The sequence below is a fragment of the Myripristis murdjan genome, chromosome 21 (genome assembly GCF_902150065.1).
Source record: "Myripristis murdjan chromosome 21, fMyrMur1.1, whole genome shotgun sequence".
NCBI lineage: Eukaryota > Metazoa > Chordata > Actinopteri > Holocentriformes > Holocentridae > Myripristis > Myripristis murdjan.
Window position 1 is genome coordinate 28,342,325 of NC_044000.1, and position 23,854 is coordinate 28,366,178.

The 23,854-nt window shown below is 43.8% G+C and overlaps 1 protein-coding gene across 1 annotated transcript in view; it reads right to left on the bottom strand.

The window, feature by feature from the left end:
- The window catches only part of thsd7ba (thrombospondin, type I, domain containing 7Ba), a 171,007-nt gene that overhangs the window by 58,403 nt on the left and 88,750 nt on the right, over nt 1-23,854 (bottom strand). The window contains 6 exon segments of the mRNA XM_030081611.1: nt 5,693-5,884; nt 13,938-13,973; nt 13,976-14,040; nt 15,663-15,795; nt 18,484-18,599; nt 22,131-22,359. Of these exon segments, the coding sequence (XP_029937471.1) occupies nt 5,693-5,884; nt 13,938-13,973; nt 13,976-14,040; nt 15,663-15,795; nt 18,484-18,599; nt 22,131-22,359 (771 nt within the window).

A 23,854-nucleotide genomic window follows, 5' to 3' on the forward strand; every position in this document is an offset into this window, starting at 1 on the left:
AAACTAAAAACAACACTGAAACTCATAAAAGCTAAACTAAAATCAAACATTTTGCAACAATAAAAACTAAACTGAAATGAGCAAAGCCACTCTACTAAATTAAACTGAACTGAAAACAAAAATTAAAGACACAATAAAAATAAGAAGTAATGAAAATGACTAAATTATAATAACTCTGATGCTGCCTTCAGGATAAAACAGCCACAGCAGACGTGTTCAGATCCTCTGAGCTGTTCAAGCTCTGAGTCTCTGCTTTTCAAAGTGACGTCCAGCAAAACGAGGAAAAGATTTGACCACAAACTTTTCACTATAATTTAATTTGTTAGACATTATTATCATACTGAAAAATATGGAAGCAATTATTTTGACATTCTGTTTCTGTCTCAGCGTTTTGAAATGATGTGTCGGTCTTCAAGTGTGACATCTAGAAAATGTAATCCTAATCACAAAATAAAATATCTTTTCATATCAGGGTCCAAAGGACAGAATCACTTTAAATTGGGGTCAGCAGCTCAGTGGAAGTCAAACTGAGGGTCTGCACAATGAAAAGACATTTTTTAAACCCCTGCCTGAGACTGCTGAGCCACCAGGACTCCAGCTGTCATTTCAGTTTTGAATAGCAGCTTCCAAGTCATGAGAAGGGTTTCATTTTTAACACGTTTCAGTTTTATTGATTCTTTCTGTGTGTGTTTTTTTTTTTTTTTTTTATTATTATGGAGAGAGAAGCGACACCATAGCAGTTTTTACAGCTGATGTGAGTCAGGTTTAATGGATTTGTTAATAAAAGATTTTGAAGGACATATGCCCTTTTTTAATTAATATTCTTATACGATATTAATAAGGCTTGAGAAAACATTAAGGGATTTGTGAGAGCATCAGGTAAAATAATAAGTACCAGCTGAGCTCAAAACGGCGTCAGCCTGCCAGGACAAATACCTCAGCGTGCCAAGCAGCAGCAGCGTCTTCAGAATTTAATACCACTGTCACTTCACGTGGAGCCTGGGCATTCATTATCAGGCCTGCTTCCACACTGTTTTAACTCGGGGGCACTGAGATATTGAGGGCGGGCAACTTTTTATTCATATGACAGCGTGCTGCACCACCGTCTACAGGCTGCTCTCCTTGTTTAAATGTCAGGCGACCATCGGCTACATCAGCGGTGTGGAGCTGGTGCCAAGGAGGGCCGAGAGGCTGCAGGTTTTCATCCCAAACAAAACCTCCACCAGGTGAGTCCCTGCTCGCCGCCCGAAGGTCGTTGTGTTTTTGGCCCTCCACGGCACATGTGGTTTACATGAACTATGTAATAAGTATTAACAATGCCCTCCAACCCATTAAACCACAAAGGTCACCTGTTCCTACCCTTTAATAAGACCCACAGGAGTGTTTCCTAAATTAGCGACCTGTACTGGCGGCAGGTGATATGCCACAAGCCGTGGTGCACATGCAAAACAGTTTGGTTAAGTTCAGGCACCAAAAATACATGGTTAAGGTTGAAGGTATGGTTAGAGGACTGTGAGGCAAACAAAAGAAACCATGTAGACTAGAACTGAAGTCTGGTCTCTGGGTGGAGATCCGGTGTCCAATGTCTCAGCCACCTGCCAACACACATTTGGTTGCTAGTTCCACCACAACGTGTCACCTGATTTCCAGACACACCACACTGATGTTATTTACCTGACAGGTGGAGGTCACTTCACTTTACAGTATAACTATTGGTCATAACAAGCTGCTTGTACAAATGACCTATGGGGGCGTTTTTGGTGGAGGACAGTCTAATGCAGTGTTTTTTCCAGCCAAGTACATCCTGACCACTGGGGGGGGGGGGACAAAAAACAACAACAACAAAAAAAACCCTGGTAGAGTTAAGGTTTTGTGTGCAGAGGTCCATCCCAGCTCCATCAGTGTCTGGAACAGCAGCCTGATCCTGAAGATGTTTAGTTGTTTCTGTTTTTGCTTCTTTTTCATGTCTTTTCCTCTTTTCCAGCTGGATCGCTGCTGCGTCTCTCTCTCTAATCCATTTTCTGGATTTTTGTCTCACAGAGAACAAACGTCCTCGCTCGATGACCATGGCGACAGATTTAAACCACAAACACACACATTTGACGCCTTGGGGAAACCCGAAGGGAAAGGTGTGTACAAAATGTGGTTTATCAAACTAACATTTACATTTTTATTGATTTTATCTAGCATAGGCAATTTTTGGAATTATGCATGACTGATGTTTTTCGAATTAACTTTTTTTTTTTTTTTTTAAATTGCACGTACCCCCTGCAGTACTCCAATGTACCACTAGGGTGATGGTCGAGACAATACAGGAGTGATATTTAAATGTAAATTGAATTAATGTGATTGCCAGTTTCAAAACAACCAGAAAACAGCCAGACGTTTCTCCTCAGCTCACCTCTGGGCCCGTTCAGTCTTTATGTTACTGACACATGAAAATCCAAAATGAACAAATCACTCAGCAGCGCCCCGTGTTTCAAACCTCCCCAAAGAGCAGGTTTAGTGTTGCGATGAATTTTTGTTTGTGACTTTATGGTGCAGCGGACTGATTTTCCCTGCAGAGAATTAACCTTCCAATGCTTCCATCAGGATCACTGTGGCCTGGACTTTGGTAAATTACAGAGGCCATTTGTCTGTGTTTATAGGCTTCAGAGAGCCTGGCTTGCTTGAATGCTGGCCTGTGAGTGAGTAGGTGGGCAGACGGGTGGTGGGGTGGGGTTGGGGGTGGGGGGGTCTTATGAGTTTAGCCGAACATTGGAAGAGCTGCTGTCGGACTCGTTCATCGAGCCTTGATGGGAAACTCTGATTGGGAGGTTCGATTTACTTGCAGCAGGATGTGCTGCTGCAGACTCGGCATGTTTCAAGCTCAAGAATGATTTGCTCAACATGATTTGTTCGTTTTTTTTTTTTCTTTTTTTTTTTCCGTCCCGGCGCTATTCCTGGAGCAACACATCCACTCCTCACTCAGCTCTCAAACCCACAGCATAGCTGCTCATCAATTGACTTGACAGTAAAAAGCGATGAGTTACCATGTTGAGGAGCTGCTCGATGAGTAAAAGCAACATACCAGCCCTGCCAGATCTGGGGGGGCTGACTCCCATTGGGGCATCCATCCATTCATTTATTCATTCATTCATTCATTTTCCCTCTCCATTTATCCCTTTCCAAGCTCGTGGGAGGCTGAAGGCGATCCGTGCCTTCACTGGGAGACACTCAGGACAGCCCACCCGTCCATCAGGGCTAACACGGTTACACACACAATCACAATCACATTCCCATTCACAGCTATGGGCGAGTCGGAGTCTCAAATCCGCATGGCTTGTATGTTGTGGGAGTAAAACCTGGAGAGCAAGAGGGAAGGAAAACATGCAAACTAATTTCAGAAAGGATCAGGATTCAAGCCCACGTGCTTCTGGCTGTGAGGCGACAGTGCATAATCCTTGAGCCACCGTGCCGCCCTGTGGGGTCGCCGAGTGACAGAGTGATTTGGAGATGCAAGATAGAGGTGTAAATCCTGTTAAGTGTCGGCTGGAGGTGTGTGTGTGTGTGTGTGTGTGTGTGTGTGTGTGTGAGAGAGAGCTGGTAAGTACTAAAACTGCACTAAAAAGCTGGCAGTCACAGCACGCTAAAGTACGGTTGCCCATTTCCTGTCAATCACTCTCATCCCCTCTGTCATTTTTGAAAATGTGCTCTTATAAATTTTAGATTATGTCACATGACTAAAGATTGTGTTTCATCTGCAGGGAAACATGGGACTGCCTGAAATGCATTTAAAGACGCAAAGAGCAACAAGAAAGTAAAGGAGGGAGGCTGTCACAGTCGTCGTGTTACATAATGTGTTGTACTGTTATGTCACTGAAAGCTGACAACTGCAAACACACACGCCGTTTGGCTGCGCCTGTAAACACACGACTGTCATGCAGAATCAGAGCCGTGCTGTGAAGACGGGTAAGCAATTTTGACGCTCCTGTTTGAAAATATCGGAAATGCTATTTTCATCTTTGTCACCCAATATAAGAAAACAATAGCTCCCATCTTGCATGCTTGACCTATTTAAATGATGCATCGGCCACATTGTCTTAATTCTTCTCAGCTGTTTCTTTTTCTAGTAAGGGAGAATACATAAAAAAGACATTCTTCTGCAGGGGTCATTTTTAAATATCCCACTCATGGTGGGGTGACATGCCACTGTCCTTGAAGAAAACGTATTCCCAGGCTTGCTGAGCACATTTATACACCATAAATAAAACCTAAATTAGCTTTATTTGGCTGATCTGGCCACTTGCTCGAAATAATTTGGGCCCCTTTTTTTTTTTTTTATCAGTGAATACACTTTTATGAAGAAGGAAACTATAATGGAAATACAGTTTTCACACTTGTCAGAAACAAAACTACAGAGTGGAGCCGGCTCTGTCTGAAAATGGATCAAAAATGGCAGATATAGTAAAATATTTAGTAAACTGCCGAGTTTCATGTAAAAGTGAGGTGCATCGATCAGTGATGCTATAGATATTAGAATGAGCGACTTTTCGGCAGGCATTCAATTTTTGGCACCTCACAGTGAGTTAAAAATGCCTCCTGTAGAAAAACGCCTTCTTACATTCTCCCTCAGCAGAACCTGGTATGAAGCCAGCTTGCGTCAGCCTGATATGAACTTTGGAGCCGACCTTAAACCCTGCAGCCGTTTAGCAGACAGAAAGAGAGGTAAGCTCGGGTTGAAGTTAACGCATCAGAGCTGACCTGCTAGGACCATCAAGCCAAAGTGAACAGGAGCACATGTTGTTTGCAAATAAACCCAACAGTGAACGAGAGCAGATTTCATGTGCTGGATTTTAAGAGCATTATAGAAGCAGACAGGGTGTGTTTACTACAGCCCCTACGGCATCGGATCAAATATTCATGAAGACAAATAGTATCCGGCCTGGTTTGCAACCACAGCATGTAATTCAGACTTTGTCATCGGCACTGAAATAAAGGGATTACAAAGTGTGAGGGGCCTAATTTAGACCTGACACAACACTACAGGGACATGAGAGACTTACAGTAACAGAACCAGAACGAGACGAGAGGCCGGACTGGATTATGTACGTCAAAGTGCAGAAACTGAACAGCACATTGCAAATAAGCTGCACCGAGGAAAAGACGCTGCGATGATTTTAGCGCTGCTCCAGTGGTCAAGGAATATTGGCTAAACCGAAAGTACCGGAGGTGTTTTGGGAATGAGCGTGAACAGTGAATATGTGTGTGTGTAATTGTGCTCCATACGAGTGCCGGTGTGCTTTATTTTAACAAGGACGCTCAAATCTCAGTGTGGGATTGCTGTGCCTGCCAGTGCATAGCAAAACAGTCAGTGTTCATTTAAGTCTGCGTGTTAAAACAACACCGCCATACTTTAAGCCCAATCAACACTTTCCAACACTCAAAATTTTGCTGTATTACAGCACATTGTCGGTGTTTCAACAATAGCTCTTAGAAATGGAGAAAAGGATAGAGAGCGACTAATAGGTGGGATTAAGTGCTTTTTACTTGTAGAAGTAGCAGCCGAGTAGATGGAGTGCACTTTTCTTTTTTTATGTGAGAATGCTTTGCCTAAGAGGATAATCCATTTGCTCCACTGGCGGTGATGGAGCTAAATACTTGACTCGTGTGTGTGTCGTGCCGTGTGTGAGCAGCCGGCCGCCGCCTGTACCTGTCAGCGAGCGTCTGCGGCTCCGGGCGCCGCCGCAGCCGCCGCACTCGGAGAACCTGGACCAGGCGCTCAGCGTGCAGTCGTCCTTGCAGGCCACGCGGCACCGCCTGATCTGAGGGGGCGGGGCGGCGGCCCACCGCAGACACTCCGTCATGTTGGCCAGATCCCCGTCCTCCCCAACGCACCTGACACCTGCGGACACAGACATGAGGGTGATGTCACTGTGATGGGAGCGCCGCTGACCTCTGCTGGGAGAAGGACTCGCAACCATGTGATCAGACCTGTGGCTCAGCCTGCAGCTGACAGAAAGAGTGAAGTCACATGATCACAACAGAGAAGAGAAAACGAGACCATTACAACAGAGATCCAAAGGAAATCAGCTGATATATGACCATGCAAAATACAGGACGACTAATAATGCTTTGTCACTTCTTTCTTTAGCCTCTGTAGCTAAAATGTGCTGATGACCCACCGGTACAGTAAACTCCAGGTTTTGTTTCAAAGTAGAGCAAAGGTCAAAGTTGTACAGTGAATTTCTCAGTTCCTGGCTAAATAATCTGGATGGTGTCTGTGCTGTTAACCACAGACAGTAGAAAATGAGGAGTGAAGTGTGCAGGACTGGGCGAAACTCAAATAGCACAATATTTTTGGCGATTTCTGATATTGATATTAATACTATAAGGATGGCTGTTGATGCTCAACTGTGTAAAATATTTACACTAGATGAACAGTCAGTCATGTGGATGGATGACAGCTACAGTCTAATAAGAAAACTGCCCCCCTTTACTGTCATTCAGCCTTTAAAACAAGGAAAAGACAAGACTTTAACCGGATCGTGACATTACGATAACTAAAATCCCAAACGAAATCTTGTCTCACATCATGAAATCGATAAAAGCAAAATATCGCCCAGCCCAAAGAGTGTGTGAACCAAAAGCTGCTGGAGAACAAGACATTGGGCACAAGTGTGATTGAAATATGTTGACTCTGAAGTCATGTGCTTTTCACACAGCATACTGCACACGCGTCTGCTGGCTCTTCACCACGGAGCCTCTTTTCTCTGCATGAGGCTCGCGGTCCTCAGCAAAAACAGACGGGAAAATGACCTGCTGGTGGTCATACTGACAACATACCAGCAGCGTTACATAACTGGCACCTTTCTCTAACATCTGTACCTGTGGAATATGTCACACACATCCCAAGAGAGAAAAACTGACTGTTTCAGCAGCTGCATGGAGAAAGTGGAGGCGACACCCATGTGGGTTTTTGGAGACGCAGAACTCGCCGAGTCTTGTTTCTTGTTTGCGAGCAGCAGCACTGCCGTGTGTGTGGACACCAACACATGTGTGAGCTGCAGCGGTGCCATGGACCAAAACTGCCCCATAAACCACCTGTCGACCTGTTATGGTCCTTTGGTCCTACAATAACAGCTATGCTCACTGCTTTACTGTGAATAACACAAACTCCATTCAGAGCCTCATTCAGCAAACTCACTCGGAGCTGTTTGCTAATCCAGATATGCTGATTTTTGACCTAAAAAAAAAAAGGTTGTGATAAATAGCTTTGGTGCATTTTGCAGCTTTATAAAGTGTTCCTGTGGAGCTTTAAGGTGAAGACACACCTTCAGTAAACTTTCAGCATAACATCTATGCCAAACTTTAAGACTGATACTTCTTCTTCCAAAGCAAGGTCGGCATGTTCACATTCAGTAATAATTAATGTGGATGCTATGCCTAAGTGTGGAAGCCAGATTTTTTTGACAGAATGATGTATACAGTTTCTAATCAAAGTATCAGCAGCTGATCAAAGACGAATAAAGACATCACAACACAGTACACTGTGTGTCTGTGTGTGGCTGGAATAATTCCTTGGAACACACAGTAAGAGCAGATGGCTTATTTCTATTACTAAGCGCCCCGTGTAGTACTTGTTCAACCAGAAGCAGAATTGCACAGTCAATCCAATTCTGCTGCCTTTGAAAACTTTTGCAGTGTAGCCCTGCACAAGTGCGAGCACATCTTTCATATCCTTCAATGGAGACAGAGAGCTGTCAGAGAAGTGAGGGGCCTCTTTGTCAGAGAGGAGCAAGTTCGCTTCAGCTAAGGCGGAAAAAAGTAGGTACTGCAATAAAGGCTGAAAACAGAAGCCAGGATTAATAGCAGAGATACATCAGAGTCCTTTAAATGGCAAACACATTAAACACAAGTGGTTCTTGTCGAAAAAAAAAAAAAATGTTTCACTGAGTGTCTCACTTGGGAAGCATTCAGTGAAAGATTAGTTGTTGGTTTAATAAAAGGAAGATATGCCTCTACATTATGTAATCATTAGTTTAATAAAACACATTTCAGTGTTGTGGAACTGATGTACACAATTTTAAAGATAAATCCAGTGACTTTCGTGCGCTGTGAGTGAGAATGATGAATGAATGCAGCTGCGACTTGGACCAATCAGCTACATGATGCATCATCCCAACTTTTGCCAAAATCGGGTTGGCAGTGTGGCTGTGATGGTAAATTTCATAATTTTGGCCTGCAATTACAGCGCCTACACCAGGCCTTTAAGGGGATTTTTTTTTTTCTTTTAAATACTAGAACATAGTAGTGAAATACATTCTTCCCATTGTTTCATCAAAATTAGATAATCGGTGTCTGAGATCACATTTGAGTTTAAAATTTTGACCTTTAATTACAGTGCCCTCATTAGCCCATGTCATGAAGCCTGTATGTGCACGTGTGCAGCAAGTCTCATGTCAACTGCACTTACAGTGCAGGACTTAGTGTCTTTAAAAGTTAAAAATTTGACCTTTAATTATTGCGTCCCCATCAGGCAAATCAGCACAATTTGTTTTAAATGCCAGAACACGCTGCCAAAATGCCTCACCCCATCCCAAGTTTCATCAAAATCAGACCAGCCGTACCTGAGATATCACATTTGAGTTATAAATTTTGACCTTTAATTATAGCACCCTAATTGGGCCAATCAGGATATTATTAAAAAAAAAAAAAAAAAAAACCTCAAAGTTACATCAAATACATCAGGCCACTGGTTCCTGAGATATCATGCTTGACAGAGAGATGGACAGACTGATCCATAGTTGGTTTCATTTATTTTTTAAAAAAAAGTGGCTCTGAGCTGCCAAATGTACCGCTATCATCATCATTATATATACTGGAAATAACAAATTATTAAAATTGTCTACACAGACACAGACAGATGCCATCGTGACAAGTTTCCCACATGACATGTACCATTAGCAGACAGAAAAAATAGCAGTGATACACGTTATATATGGAGAAAGTGATAAAAAGAGTAAAGCAGAGTGTGCCTCTTGACTGAGACTCAGCAGATGAAAAAGGTTTGAACTATCATAATCAGCAGTCCTATCAAGTGTGAGAGGAATCATTTCCCTAATTGCCAACATTGACATTTCAGAGTGCGTGGCATTTGACATGGGAGGGGAAGGAAAATATCACACAAAGAGGGACAGAGCATCTCTAATATTGCTTCTTGTTTTTCTAACAGCTGTGTTCAAATAATTGAAGTAGAGGAGTGCAGATGGCTGCTGGCCGTATCGCCACTTCTCTGTTACAACAAACCACCTCCTTCTTCACCTACCAGGGGAAACTATAGAGGCCCTGCCTGCCTCCTGTGTCAAAATCACTGCAGCCACCAGAGGTCCTTCACCTTCACGTCACAACTGGCCACACAAACGGCTGAAAGGCTGATTGGCCAAGTTCTATGCAAAGATTTGCTGCAGATAGACACACTATAGAGACACACACACACACACACACAACACATACACAACAACCACAATGCTTTACTTGCCATTATGAGACTTCTGCAAAAAAACAGTTGAACAGGAAACCTTTTTTTTCTAATATGTAGTGCACAAGCTAAAATATCTGCCCAATGAAAACATTTTGCCCGTCAGTCTGTGGATCTGCAGCCTCAGTGGACGAATGCAAAGTCTAATATGAACTCGCACTTTCCAAAAAAGAAAAAGTTTGCTATGCGACTGTTTTAGTCTCACACAGGAATGTTCCAATTTTCTGGAAAACCACAGTCAGGTCAGCTCTGGATTCAGGTGAGAGAGAGAGAGGGAGAGAGAGAGAGAGAGAGAGAGAGAGAGAGAGAGAGAGAGAGAGGGAGGAGGGAGGAAAAGAGGAAAATGTTTTTCACAAGTTTTGAAGCACCACATCCACCAGAGGTCCTTCGTCATACAGTCAAAACGGTGCACAAAAATATCAGGCTGATAGGCTGATAGGCCCAGTAGTATGTGAGATCAGCTGCAGACAGATACACACACACACACACACACACCTGGGATTCTGACGGCCACATCTTTCCCTCTGGGTTTGTGCAGCGCTGCTATCATGGATTGTACCGCCCCGCCCCCTCCACCCCCGCCCCCCCTTCTCCAACATCTTTGAGGATTCATTGATCTACAAACATGCCTTTAACCCATTGTATTGATTCCTATTTGACTTTTAAATTTTGCCCTCTGACAGAGCCTGCCGGGTTTGTACACGTCTGCTGAAGCTGTGTGGGCGGCCCATCCACATTAAAGAGCTCTTTAAGGCGTCTGAGGGCGGGGGGAGTTCCTGTTCAAGTGCATTTATGCGCAATTCACATTCAAGGCTATGAAGGGGGGAAAAAAACACCTGATAATTTAAGCATAATGCATACTGGATGTTTGTCTCACTGGTGAAATAAAGTCCAACTTATTCTCTCAAGAGTGTGGTTAACTGAACTGTGGTTCACCACGCTGAGGGAAATGATGCTAAAACCTTCAGCGATAGATCTTGCTGTCCTGTACACAAATCTGTATTAACAGCACATTTAGACATCAGCAGCTGAAGAGATATTCATTCAGCTGACGCCACGATCCAGATGATGTTTTGCCTGCTGGCCTTCACTTCTGCCCACCTAACGAGCTGCTTCTTTCTCTGTTTACCCGCACTGCTTCACCTCTGACACCGCCAGCCTCCCCTCCCAAAGTCTTTTATTAGCACAGGTCTGGACTGTGAATACCTTACAGAACTGACATTCTGATTTTGAATCATGAGCCTATCCATTTTTAGCACAATTATTTCAGCCTCCCTTTGCCTAAGCCCATTTGCATGGCCTTTCATATTATCACCTCTCCAAATCGTTAACATTTTTTGTCACGGTATTTCTGCCACTGACAGGGATCATCTTTAATTATGCAGTTACTTAGGAAGGTAACCGTGTTTGCAGGCTGCCTGGAAGGACCTTTGCATTGAACTACCCTCCCAGTCTTTGAAGAGACTTGCCACACTCAGGCCTCCTGAGTTTTTAAAATTCTCTTAAGGGTAATGTTATAGACTTGGAGGCGAAAGGACATTCTTTAATAATCCCGTTTTAATCAGGTTTCCTTCCCATGGACACCCGTATCAACCCGAAGGAGCATGTTATACGATTACTGGGATCCCAGTTCTCCCATCCATACAAAAACCCTTCCCAGCAAATTTACCCTTCATGTGTGTTCAGTCGTACAGCTTATACAGTATTCCCCGTTGTGAAGCTTAGCAAACAGTAATGGGGATTGGACTCACGTGGGATAGCAAGAGGCTACCAGATCTTTCCTCCAGTCAGCTGGTAAAAAACAGTCAGGCAAGACAGGACTTTGATCCCTCGTTGCTCCAGTCATATTCCGATTTAAATTTGATCTGTATTACTCGTTTGCTGATGAATAATTGCTCAAAACGGGGGATGGGGGACTCTGGTAAGAAAGGGCTATAGCACATCCAAGTGTTTACGACCCATGGGTTGGCTCCATTAAAACAGGGGGGGGTTAATTAGTGCAGCATCCATTAGTTCATCACTGACATTGACTTTTCAGCCACAAAATCTCACGGGGCTTCTGGTGTTTCTCTCCTACTTTGTGAAAGGTTTTGGTTTTAGCCTTGGTGGGATTTGACCAATCAGCTGTTGTGTTATTTAAGACTGCATCTCATCTGTTACCCCCGGCATGCCAGGCACCACAAACCTCATTTCGTCATACACCCTGATGTAAGACATTAGCATTCTCTCAACACGCAGCCTTGCATCTCACATAGGCCCGGGGATACAGTGAAGTGACATGGTAGGAAGTGTTTCAGCAGACCAAGGTCATCTTGGCTTTGTAAGACACAAATCTTCCAGCTTGGCCCTGATCCTAGCTTCATGCTCCTCCGCCAGGTTTCAGGTTCAAAGTTTATCCAGCAATCTGAACGGTCAAAGACACGCCACGACTGTGCTGATAACTCCTGTGTGGCCGTGTGTTATTGGCTGCTATTGTGAATCAGGGAGCTTCTCCTAGAGGACAGTAATAACACAGGACGGATGCCCTCTTGCTCCTCGTAGACATTATTGCTCCATTCATACATATACTCTCCTCAAAGATATATAATTAATAATTCAAAGTCAGTCAGTGTGAATAATCAGACTGTGCAAGCATAAAGGCCAGCCAAATGGTTTTTGAAGTGGCTATTAAAAAGGCACAAATACTCTCTTAATGTAAATTCTACATCTACCTGCATCCAGGCTGTGATGCTGTAATGAAGCATTGTGTGAAAGACCATTGCTCTCTGTCTCCTTGCACTCTGCCAAGGTACTGCTCTTGCTGGTTGACTGGCTGCAATTTACAGCCGACAATTTATTCAGCCATATGCTGATGAAGCAAGTCTGTTTGCACGGCAACACGCTCTGGTTTTCTCATTTGCATCTACAGCTCAGAAGGTTTATTTCAAACTACTTTTAACTGCTGTTGCACCACCTGAGTATCTACTTCTGCAAAACAACCTTACATTAAAGCTGTGTGGATACATGAAGCATCTCTCCAGGACATTTGCGCTGCGCAGCGTGAGGCTTTCCACACTGTTTTGGCTCAGTGCAAAAGGGTATATCTTGCTCTAAATCTCAGCTTCTCCTATTTTGCATGGGGAAATGCTCCAGATGCCCCCCCCCCGATCACACATTACAAAACCTTTTAGCACATGCAACATATGTTGGAGCCGGTGGACCAAAGTAAAGCAATTAACATAAAGGTAAAGACCTAAACAATCAAACACCTGACTTTTTTCCTCACTAGTCTGGTTTTAATCAGAAATGACAAGTGAATTTCCAAAATAAACATATCATCTGCAATTAAAAATGATATTTCCTCTCAGTGTTTCTAATGACCAAAATTCTTGCAAACATCTTCAATTCCAACCTCATATTTAAGTTTTTCAAATGTCACAGGTATTTAACTTTGCACTTTTCTAAATATATTCAATTAGGAGGCTTAAAGGTCAATGAGGGTACTCTATACCTGGGATCACGACAGACATTTTTCCATCCGCACCGTAAAAGTCACACAAATTCACTTGAGAAATGTCATTCATTATCAGGCTGCAGAGCAACAGTGAGCCGAGATTGAGAGCAGAAACGCCGGAGAGTTCTCAAGGAAGCGACGAGAAACTTCATTTGAATCGTCTCAATAAATTAGATACAACAGCCAGTTTCTGGGATTTATTGGGACATTTGCTCTCCTTTAAATGAGTCTGAAATTATCCAATTAACACTCTGCCTTTTTAACGATTTGGGGCAGAGACAGTCGGCTCCACGGCTCCGCTCGGAGAAATGCGGCGCTTCATCAAGGACAGCACACAGGAATCTGAGCAGAAGTGGTGCCATCATGTCCCTGACTGGTGACAAAGGAATAATCCAGCGAGTGATGAAATTCATTTTCACAGCCACAGTAAATTTGTATTCACAGGGCACTGAAGCCGGGCTCGAGAAGTTTGGTTAACTGTTTTAAAACTCATGACAGATTATGTTAGATTGTTTTTTGCCTGTGGTGGTGATCATTTACTGTCACTTTTCTGTATTTCACCGCGTGTGTGTTTTGTGTGTGTGTGTTTTGTGTGTGTCTTGTGTGTTGCAAGGTGCAGACTGTTCCTCCAGCCTGCTGCTAAGGCGCACTGCCGCCATCTGATTTGTAGCATTCATTAGTAAGAGACCACTGCTGTGATGAGATCGTCAAACAACAGAGCGACAGGTTCATCTGGCTGCGTTCTCTGGACAAATTGGTGTCTTCTTTTATGTTGCAGCCACTTCGGCTTGTTAAAGAAGAAGTTCTGAAAGGCCTTTTAGGTCTCATTAAATGAGGACAGTGCATAGATGGTGGAGACAGGCTTAAAATTGTGATGTGGCAGGTGCAGAGAAGAGTGCAAGAGTGCAAAAGGAAAACACTTACCTCTTGTCTCCAAGCCATTTCCACAAGCTTCCCCGGTCCAGCTAATCCTTGTCTAATAGACTCTGGGACCAGTGAGCAGCTGTGCCACTTGTGTGTCTTCCACCTACATGTAAGCACAGAGGCAGCAGCTGAGCAAAAACTATGGTATCACTTCAAATTACTGAGGCTACATTCTCAAAATGTCCTACTTCTGGGTGACACAGTGGTCTTAAATCAGATACGCCTCTGACTCCGGGTAATGTGACCGCTGTGAGAGCCGTCAGATCAAAATTCATGCATCATTCATTGTCAGCGGTGGCAGGCCAAATCAAAATATGGAGGCTACAGCAGCAACAACAACGGGGGACAGTGGAGAGGCAGGAAGGTTGCAAATTTAATAGGTGTATGGAGAGATGAGTCAGCCCAAGCCCTTTTTTTGACCTCTCGCCCACATCCTCGACAACTGACAGACTGTCAACCAACCTCCACCGCAACTAATAATCCAAGAAATGAACACTGACACCACTATTTCATTCCTTGTCATGAAGGAAAATAACTTTTTTTTGTGTGCGTGTTGTTGTTCGGCGTGCACGTTTGTTGAAAAAGTGTGCATGTGCAGCCTTAACATGGAGGGCAACAAGACACGACAATGGAAAGAAAGGCAAGTAAAGACTTGATCAGCGCTCGGTGAGATGCCTCAATTCAGGCAAATCGTGAAGGCTTGTGCTGCAGCTGAAATATGTTGGAGAAAAAAAAAAAGACTTTTGTTGTCGTGTCTCATCCCTGTGACTTTGTGTTGGTAGGGGACAGGGTTTACACTCCAGTATTAGGGATTATGTAAAGAATAATCTAGGTACTCAGACTCCCATTTGAAATGTAAACTCAGATAACACAGGCGAATAGTAAACAGGTGATTTCCATGTGTTAAAACTGTATGAATAAACACTTCCTCCTACACAAAACAAGTGAACTCGCCCCACACAGCCTGGCTTTGTTGTTACTGCTACAGTATTAGTGTGTCTACATTAGCTGTAGTAACACGGGCTCATCTACTCACCATGCAATCAGTCAATCGATCAGCCTACACAATCAATCATGGAGGTATTTCCCTCAGTTCAACAACACAGTATACTGTATTGTTATTATGCACTGCAGTGTGAATACAGCTGTGGAGAGTTTTTCGCTAAGCTAAACAGAAGAACAGTTAGCCCAAATGTAATCCTCTTACCCATAACACACAACGCCGTTACTTTCCCTGTGTGCATCTATTTATACTTGGTGTTATAATCCATGCACAGAGTGACTGTGACATGTAATTGCTAAATGTTTTTTTTTTTTTTTTTTTTTTTTTACTGCTGCAACACAAATGGCTTGCGATTGTAATAGGATAAGAGAACAATGCAAATAAGTTAGAAGCAATGTAAACAGCGTAATCTAATGATATTTGCCATTATGCTCTTAGTGGGAGCAAGCTGTGTAATCACAGTAACATAATGTATGTGGATTTCTCTGATTTCACTGGCATCAATAAGGTCCAGGCAGAACATGAGCACTCCATTAGACTGGGAATTTAAAAGCAAATCCCACTTATGAGGAATTATTGTGTTTTTTTTTGTTTTTTTTTTTTATTATGAGCTACTGGGCGGCACATCAATGAACGGACAATATCCTCAAACTGAAACTAAGAGAGTACGGTGGCCCTGAGGCTATAGACTGGATTTAGTGTGGGTGCATGTGTGTGTTTACCTGTAGACTGGACACACAGGAAGCGGTTCACACTCCCTCTCTTCGTACAGAGTGTCCGGACACTCTTGTCCTCCGTTGGCGGGTCTCTGAATGACGGTCCTGTATCGAGACTGCGTGGCCACCGTTGTGTTCGCTGTCAAACGGGAAACACAATCTTGACAAAACAGCTGCCTTCGTTTGCATGTTTTCCGAGTGCCAAGCTAAACTGAAGCGAATGTTTCCAAAGGGGCACAGGAAGTAAAAAGACAATGAGCAAACTGGTTGACAAATACAGTAATTACCAGGGAAACTCCTGGACACACAATAGGCCTCATGAATGAATGTTATCGGAGTGTATTTGTCTTGCAAATTCTTCCTTTACAAAACACAGCAAGAGGAAAGTCAGACTGCATGTCGACCCACAACTCAGTTTTTACACAAACATTTGCACTTTATCTCTAATTGGAAGCTCATGTCTGCTAATTTGCAATTATTAAAAGGAGCCAGTTTGATTGGAGTTGGATGCAGCAGTCAGGCACAGATTCACAGCTATGAAAGTGACAGCAGATCATGATAAGGTCCAAACCTGAGAAATGGATGAGTGCATTACAGTCGTAATTGGAGACTCTGCGCTGACACGAGTGAAGTGCAGCCGTCCTCTGGACTGACCTCACCGCCTCAGACAAACACACACACACTCAGCTGGGTTCATTATGAGGGGCTGACAGCGGCGCTAAGCAGCAAGCCAAATGATGCTTAGTGAAATCCAGACGTGCCTAAGGTTTTGCTCTCCAGGAGCAGTTTGCAAATCAATTTAATATTTTCCTTTCGCTTTTAAGAGTGAAGTGTTATTGATCAAGTCATAGTTGAGGGAAATTAAAACAAATTTATTACCAGAATCTTTATTGCATTCTGCAAATGTCTTGCAGTGTGCCATCCACATTACTGACGGTCTTATGGCTGTAAGAATGTAAATAGCTTTTAAAAAAACAATTTCCCAAGTTAAAACCTGGCAGAATGTACAGTTAAAGAGGTATTCCCTGAATTGATTACCCACGAAAACAGGAAATTGGAGAGTACTGATTCATGCCAAAACGTTGCACCAGTTGTACAGAAAATATTGTACGTTTGAGACAGAGTCCTGCACGTATAAACATTGTTAAATCAAATCCGTGTGTACAGTGCTCTCGGTTCTTGCTTGGGCTTATTATCTCCGGTGCTTTATGTTAACATCCAGAGGAAGAGGCTGACAGAAGATTGAGGGCGAAAGACAAAACAAGGTCTGAAGGCTGATGTGATCATGATCGACCAGCCTCTGTGATGCCACGTCCTCCGCTCCTCTGCAGTCTGCTCTCCAACACACATCACACTGTAATGGCTTCATTTGGCTCAGGCTCCAAGGCTCATTACACAACACTAATTACTAAACATTGAAAATGGGGCAATTAAGAAAGTGATCACATTGTCAGCGGACCCAATGGACTAAAGCATATTTACAGAGATGAGACGGCGGCTCAATTCTTTTGAAACAATTAGATTTTTGATTTCCGAGACACTTATAGTACACATTTTGGTCAAACCCATTAAATTTCTATTTTCCTCTTAGTGGGTCAGCTTAATGCCATGGACAATTACCACTGTCATTTATGTCTGAATGTGATTATTGATTACATTGGAGACCTGTTCCACAAGGCTCAGCAAAAGTGTGCAGAACACTTTCTGTCATTTTAACCAGATCTCTACTGTTACTGTATTACTGTTATTCACTATATCTAACATGCAGTGATAGAGTTGCCACAGGGCATTTACCGTTATGTATCAGCTGCAGCACATATCATTTTATGGCTACTTAATGCTATACATGTATACAATTTAATGTTAAGTTAAGTGTACCCTATATACACTGATTTGATTCCTGTTGCTGCTGGAGGAAAAGCTTTTATTTCCAAAATAGAAACTTTTCAGGGGCTAAGAAAAGCCTTGTTTTCAAAGCCTTTTTCTTCTTTAGGTTTTGAAAGATTTTAATCTGCTGTAAGGGCTCCTAAAAATTTGTTAGCCCATAGAAAACCATATCATTTGGGAGTTACAAAAATATAAGTTACAATAACACGAAAGCAGTGGAGGACTCAGTATTTAGATATTTCGTTAAGTAACCCATAGATTTGACCACCTAAGAAGGTAGTACAATCTACTGACATAAATTTACAGTATACATCATAGTAAGTAATATCAAATATGACTATTTTGAGTATCAAAGTGTAAGCTGAAGGAGGACAGATTATTTCAGTGTGAGAAAGCGTTTCTCTGAATTTGGGCTGAGCAACATGGACAAAATCATTATCATCGACCAAATACCTTGATATCGATATTGTGATGACTCCACAGATTAGTGGGGCTTTCATAACATATTTGCACACAAGAGATTCTGAAAAACAATTATTAGTAATGTAGATATGATGACCAAACGCAGAGTCAAATTACAGAGCATCTACCACAGTTTAATAAGTTCAGAATTTTGCATCCCAGATAATATCGCTATTTAATAATTTAACGTTTTTAATTTAACGTCATAGTTTCTTATCACCATATTGATATATTGTCCAGCTCTATTCTGAATGTATGATTGATTTGTTCTTCTTCAGCATCACTGATTTAGCTCTGCCAGAACGTCCTGATGTTAGACACAAAGGCCTTGAAATATCTGCTAACTTTGCCAGTAACTTTGCCGGTACGTGTTGCACATCCTAGAGATCTTATTAATCTGCAAAGAGTTGAGGAAATGTTAGACATGTATTACATAACCGAGTTCATAACAAAGTGAGCGGCTTTCCCAGAGGGCTACCTGGCATGCAGCTTGACGGGCAGGCTGTCCACTCACTGAACGGCGTCACGATGCAGTCTCTCCTACAGGGAAGCAAACAGGGCCGGACGGTGTCTGGACGGGCAGAATCCGGGCACCTACAGACAAACACAGGTCTTAAATTGTCTCTGCCCCCGGGGCCACCAATGATAAGCATCCTGAGTCATGCTGGTAACCGGACAGCGCAGTGAAACAGCCGCCCTGTCCTTGGCATCACACATCTCACGCCGGCCGACTTGACTGATTGCATGTCCTCGCGCCGCCTCGCTCAGGGGAAATGTGAAGAAATGCAAAGATTTACAGTTTTCTCACAGGTCCGGCTGCTTGTCAGGCTCCAAATCCCACATTGTGTACAGACAAAGATCCCTCCGCCGGTCAGGCACGCAAAGCACTTGCAGTTTATGGATCATATTCCCCTGTCAAGTTGTGAATACAAATTAGCTTACTTAAGAGTCATTAATATGCAATATCTTCCAAGGACGCCACACCTTGGCTGAGACTGTCTTCCTGATTATCACCTGAATAAAACAATACCGCTCACTCATTTGCCACAACACCACCACCACCAACTAAACGGAAAATCCAGGAGCCAAACACACATTTGTGTTTGTGAAATGACAGAGAGGATGGATGACATGACAATCACCAAACATGGAACCTGGAGTTATTAGTCGTGTGTGGGTTTATGTGCTACAGCACCACATTTTGGATGTGTTTGGAGAAATGGCCGAGTGTATTTATCTCCCCCCACACACACAGCGACCACGGTAGCCTTTCGTTACCACCCAGGAGACTGAGTGCTCTAGGAGGGAAATCAATCAAAGTCCACAGCATGGCTGCTAATTAAGGCTGAGAAAAGTGAGGATATGCAAACTGTTTACCAATGAATCATTGCTGGGATGCCAAGGACACCATTATATAGGCTTTAAAGAGGCAGTGCTTTCACCAATTACCTCATCTAAAACGACCAAATCATCAGCCCTCTTCCCTCTGTTCACTGTGGCAGGCTGGTGTACAACAAATCTGTGCAACAAGCACGGCCTCTGGCTGTTTTATTTTGTGTATTGTTCAACCTTGAATAGGTGGGGGTCTCACCCAGCGAGGCATAATCAAATACAGTCATGTGCTTTGATGTCCTCATCAGCCCCTCCTCCCCCCCATGCAGCAGCGGGCCATCACAGTTTCTTTGCAGTGTGACTGCCTCCCTGTACTCAACAAGCAGATCCAGGGTTTCACTGGAGACGCAGCGTGGTGCCACATCCTGCCAGCTGCAGACAGCCAGCACACACAGCAGAGGGATCAAAGTATAGCAGAGCCAGAGCCAGAGGAGGCCAGATATAGAAAACTCAGCCTTCCCCAGCGTCATCCCTCCTCTCTCTCTCTGTCTCTCCAGTGATGCATGCCAGAGGGCATGGCAATGCAGCGCAGCAGCTGGGGGGATATCATGTAGTAAGTCCAGAGTGAAGGCATCAGGGTACAGGAGCTGCACATCAGGCGGCACAGAGAGAGAGAGAGAGACACGGCTGGCAACGCTAAAACTTTAACCCTCTCCTGGGTTACTGGTTTGCTGCTCTGAGCTGGAATCAGACACCCGATCCATCACTTCCAAGTCACACTAACATAAACCTACACAGATGAAGTTAAAGGGAAAATCCAGCCGTAAGCACATTAACACTGATCAAAAAAACAAGGACCGGCAATTACCATCTCATTGCTGGTGCTGTCTTGCTGTTTGATGCTTAACTAGCCAAAACTGAATCCAGAGATATTCTCAGTGCAGCTACAATGCTGTTTAATTGGGGGAGAGAAAGAAAAAAATCCAAAACCTAAACCAGAAACAATTCGTGTCAGGTTTCAGTGTCAAGCTTTCAAAATAAAAGGGGCTTCTCTGTAGACTCAGACTTTGCAACGATGTTAAACAAACATACGAGGAGACATCCAGTGAAAAAAAGGGAGATTCCACTTCATCCTCCCGTTGTGCTCCACTGTAGCTGCAGCTGCTCTCTGTGTGCACTGTGTCTGAAAAATATTATTACACTCAGCAACATATCAGCATCAGAAACGCAGCATAAATCAGTAACACCTGTTTTTAAACATGATTAATATTAATTAGTCTGGATTTTTTTCCCTGTAAATGGACAATGTAAACTCGTGAAGTGCTGCCATCATCCGCCCACAGGCCCTCATGTGAAACTACAGTCCGCGTCTTACACTGACATTTCCTGAGTGACTGTGTTTTCTTATTCTGTGTTTTACCTTTCCTTCTGCTGCTCCAGCTCGCAGATGAACATTTCAACCTGAGAGTCGTGAAGGGGATAGATGGTGAATTAATTTCAAATCAATATAACGTGCCCTGAGGGTTGATACTGATACCAAGAAAGCCTGGCTAACCTTTTATTGAGCCACCACCTTAAAGACTGCAGCTGAGGAAGACGCTCCGCCATGTGCTGGATGACTGAAGTCAGCTGAGCAACATCAGAAACACCTGGGTGTCCTTTTTCTCTGAGAGAGGAAACCTGAGTAATATTCCTGCATTTTCTACTCAACGTTAAGACTTTTTTTTTTTTTTTAAAAAACCTCGGGGACACATTGAGAGAGACTCTCCTTTGCAATGATGCCAAAGCAACAATGGATGTTACTTACTGTATATTACGGATTATATTTCAGTGATTTCAATCAAACCTCAGGGTGCAGAACGGAGGCAGAGGAAAACAGCAGCTCGCTAAAACAGGCGACGAATAAAAACTATCATATTAAACAGAAACCAAACCCCCTGCTCTGTTCATTTTCTTCCATCTAGAAGACAGGCTGCCTGAGTGTGTGATGTCTCCTGTGTCTTAATCAAACCATATGAAGCTCCATACTCCATATCAGTGTGTCTGCATGGCCACTAGCTAACCTTGTGCGTGCCCTCTGCTGCACAGGTGAGTCGACATGCCGGCCGCAGCCTCCATGATGAATAGTAACATCGAAGACTAAGTGTGAGGTGCCGCTCAGATAAATGAGCGCTCTCCGGCCGCGGCGATGCCGAAGACGCCGCTGAAGGAGCGGCGTGCTGCACAGAACTGCTGCCGGAGCACAAATGACAGGTTTCATTAAAACCTCTGTGGAGGGGGAGAGGACGAGCGCGCCTCCGTAACCCATTTTATGGCCCTGTCAATAATATACCGAGCTAAAGACGGACAAACTGGCTGAATTATTTATAAATGTAGCTTCCTGGTGTGGGCTATAACATCATTATGGCTGTAGTACAAAAGCCGTTAGCAGTGTTTGATATTGTGTCACTGAAAGAGAAGCAGATAATGGTGGCGCGCAAGCAAAATGGATATCAGGATCACAGAAAATGAATCCTTAACACACAGAGAAACAGCTGTACAAAGAAGCCACAGATGTAAAAATAGTGTCGGGGGACAGAGTTTCACAGAGCGTCACGTCGTCTGGGTCCGTCCATCAGAGAGTCAAAGCACAAAGAAGATGCATCTACAACATGGAGAGAGTGATTTTAAATGAGTTCTCTTTTACTTCTTACCCATAATTCACCACCCCGTCCCCTCAGGACTCCTGACCTGGTGGCTAAAGGCAGGTAAACAGGGGGGTCACGTTCATGCATTGCTGGTGAGGGTGCACACCTTTTGCTGATGACCTGTCCGGCGTTCATCTTCATGCAGTTGACTTTGCGGATCTGGACGCCCACGGCGCAGGTGGTCGTCCCGTTCCAGAGGCCCGTCCCGTTCAAGCTCATGGAGTTGTCCTCGATGCAGGGGCCCCACGCCGAGGCCTCCCAATAGAAAACCATGCAAGGATGGTCGTTGCAGACTCTCCACTCCTCCAGGGCCGGAGCTGCCGGGCACTCCTTCCCTTCAACACACATGAGAGAGCCACAGCGTTAAAGCTCGAGGAACGTCCTCCACAGCCTGCAGAGCTCTTCACTGCCAGCTGACCTGCAGCGAGCTCGGCGGCCGCGGGCTCACAGCTCCTGGCCTGCACCTGCTGCCTGTGGAAACATGTGACTCACACCTCGGCCACACTGAACACATGACATGCAGACTGTTTGTGGAGCAGATGCTGTGACATTATGCTTCCCCTAATCAATGAAACTGGCTCCAACAGGAGGAGTGTGTATGCTCTCAGAGATCTGCTCCACAAAGCTAAAAATAGACCCGTCTTCTATTTATATTTACATTTTTTTTTATGCAAGATGTGCAGCTCCTTTACAAAGAAAAAGCATACATTTGTTTAAAAAAATAAAACTACCAGGATACAAGAAAGGACTGCAGCTTTGATCGCCCTGTCAGGTTTTGCCAGTCGGCCTCCAGCTGGTGGCTGCTGAGTGACTTGTCGCTACGAGGATCACTGCATCACTGGAAGCATCTCATTGGCTCACTAAGTCACATGTCTGCCAGGGTTAGTGTTGGTGATGACCAGCAGTCAAATATCATCACTGGTTGTTCTGCTGTTTCAGCCTCATGTTGGGCCAGTTTGTTGTTAATCTGCACAGCGGGGAGCGTCGGCCCGCTCACTTCAGCTGGTTAGAAGAGACTCAACACAATAATCCTGTTTTGGGAGGTTTGTCTCGTGGAGTGCCCCTGGCGTTGGCTGCTTGTTGTAAATCTCTCTCTTTCTCTCTCTCTCTCTTTGTTTCTCCATCTAATAACAAGCAAAAAATGCCAGTACAGTACATAAATATAGATTTAGATATTAAAAAAATATCCTTTTCTCAGCTATCCCTTTTTTTCATCCTGTTTTTTTTTTTATGTATCTTTATCCATTATTTTCATACAGCCAGTTCTCCAGTGAGCCTTGATGATGGTGACTGTTGAAATGGAGCCTGACATGCAGATCAGGTTTAACTTCGAAGTCATTTTTTTATAGACAGGTGACACTACAGTTTTGACAGAATACAGACAAAAGCTTACATCTAATTTCTAATGAAGATCTCGGTGACACACTCCACCACTCATACTCTTTTTTAGCAGTTGTATTTATTTATTTATTTTGATTCTGATTTTTGATTCTTCCAAAATGCACAGTAAATGAGCCCATAGCGTGCCTGAACAGGAATAAGTGATGATGCACGCTAACAACATCACAGATGTCCCAAAACAGACTGAACACACCAGGACACACACCACAACCACAGGCAAGCTTAGACGCGACACACTCGAGCAGCACAAACACACATCACACAAGCAAATACACACACACTGCACGAGGACATACACACACACACACACACGTTCATGCTGTTGAGACTGAAAGATATACTGTGTCGTAATTGGAAGGTACATGAGCCGACGCAGGGCCTGTCCAATGTGAGCGGGAGGTGAAACAGGGAGGTTTCATTTGAAGACGG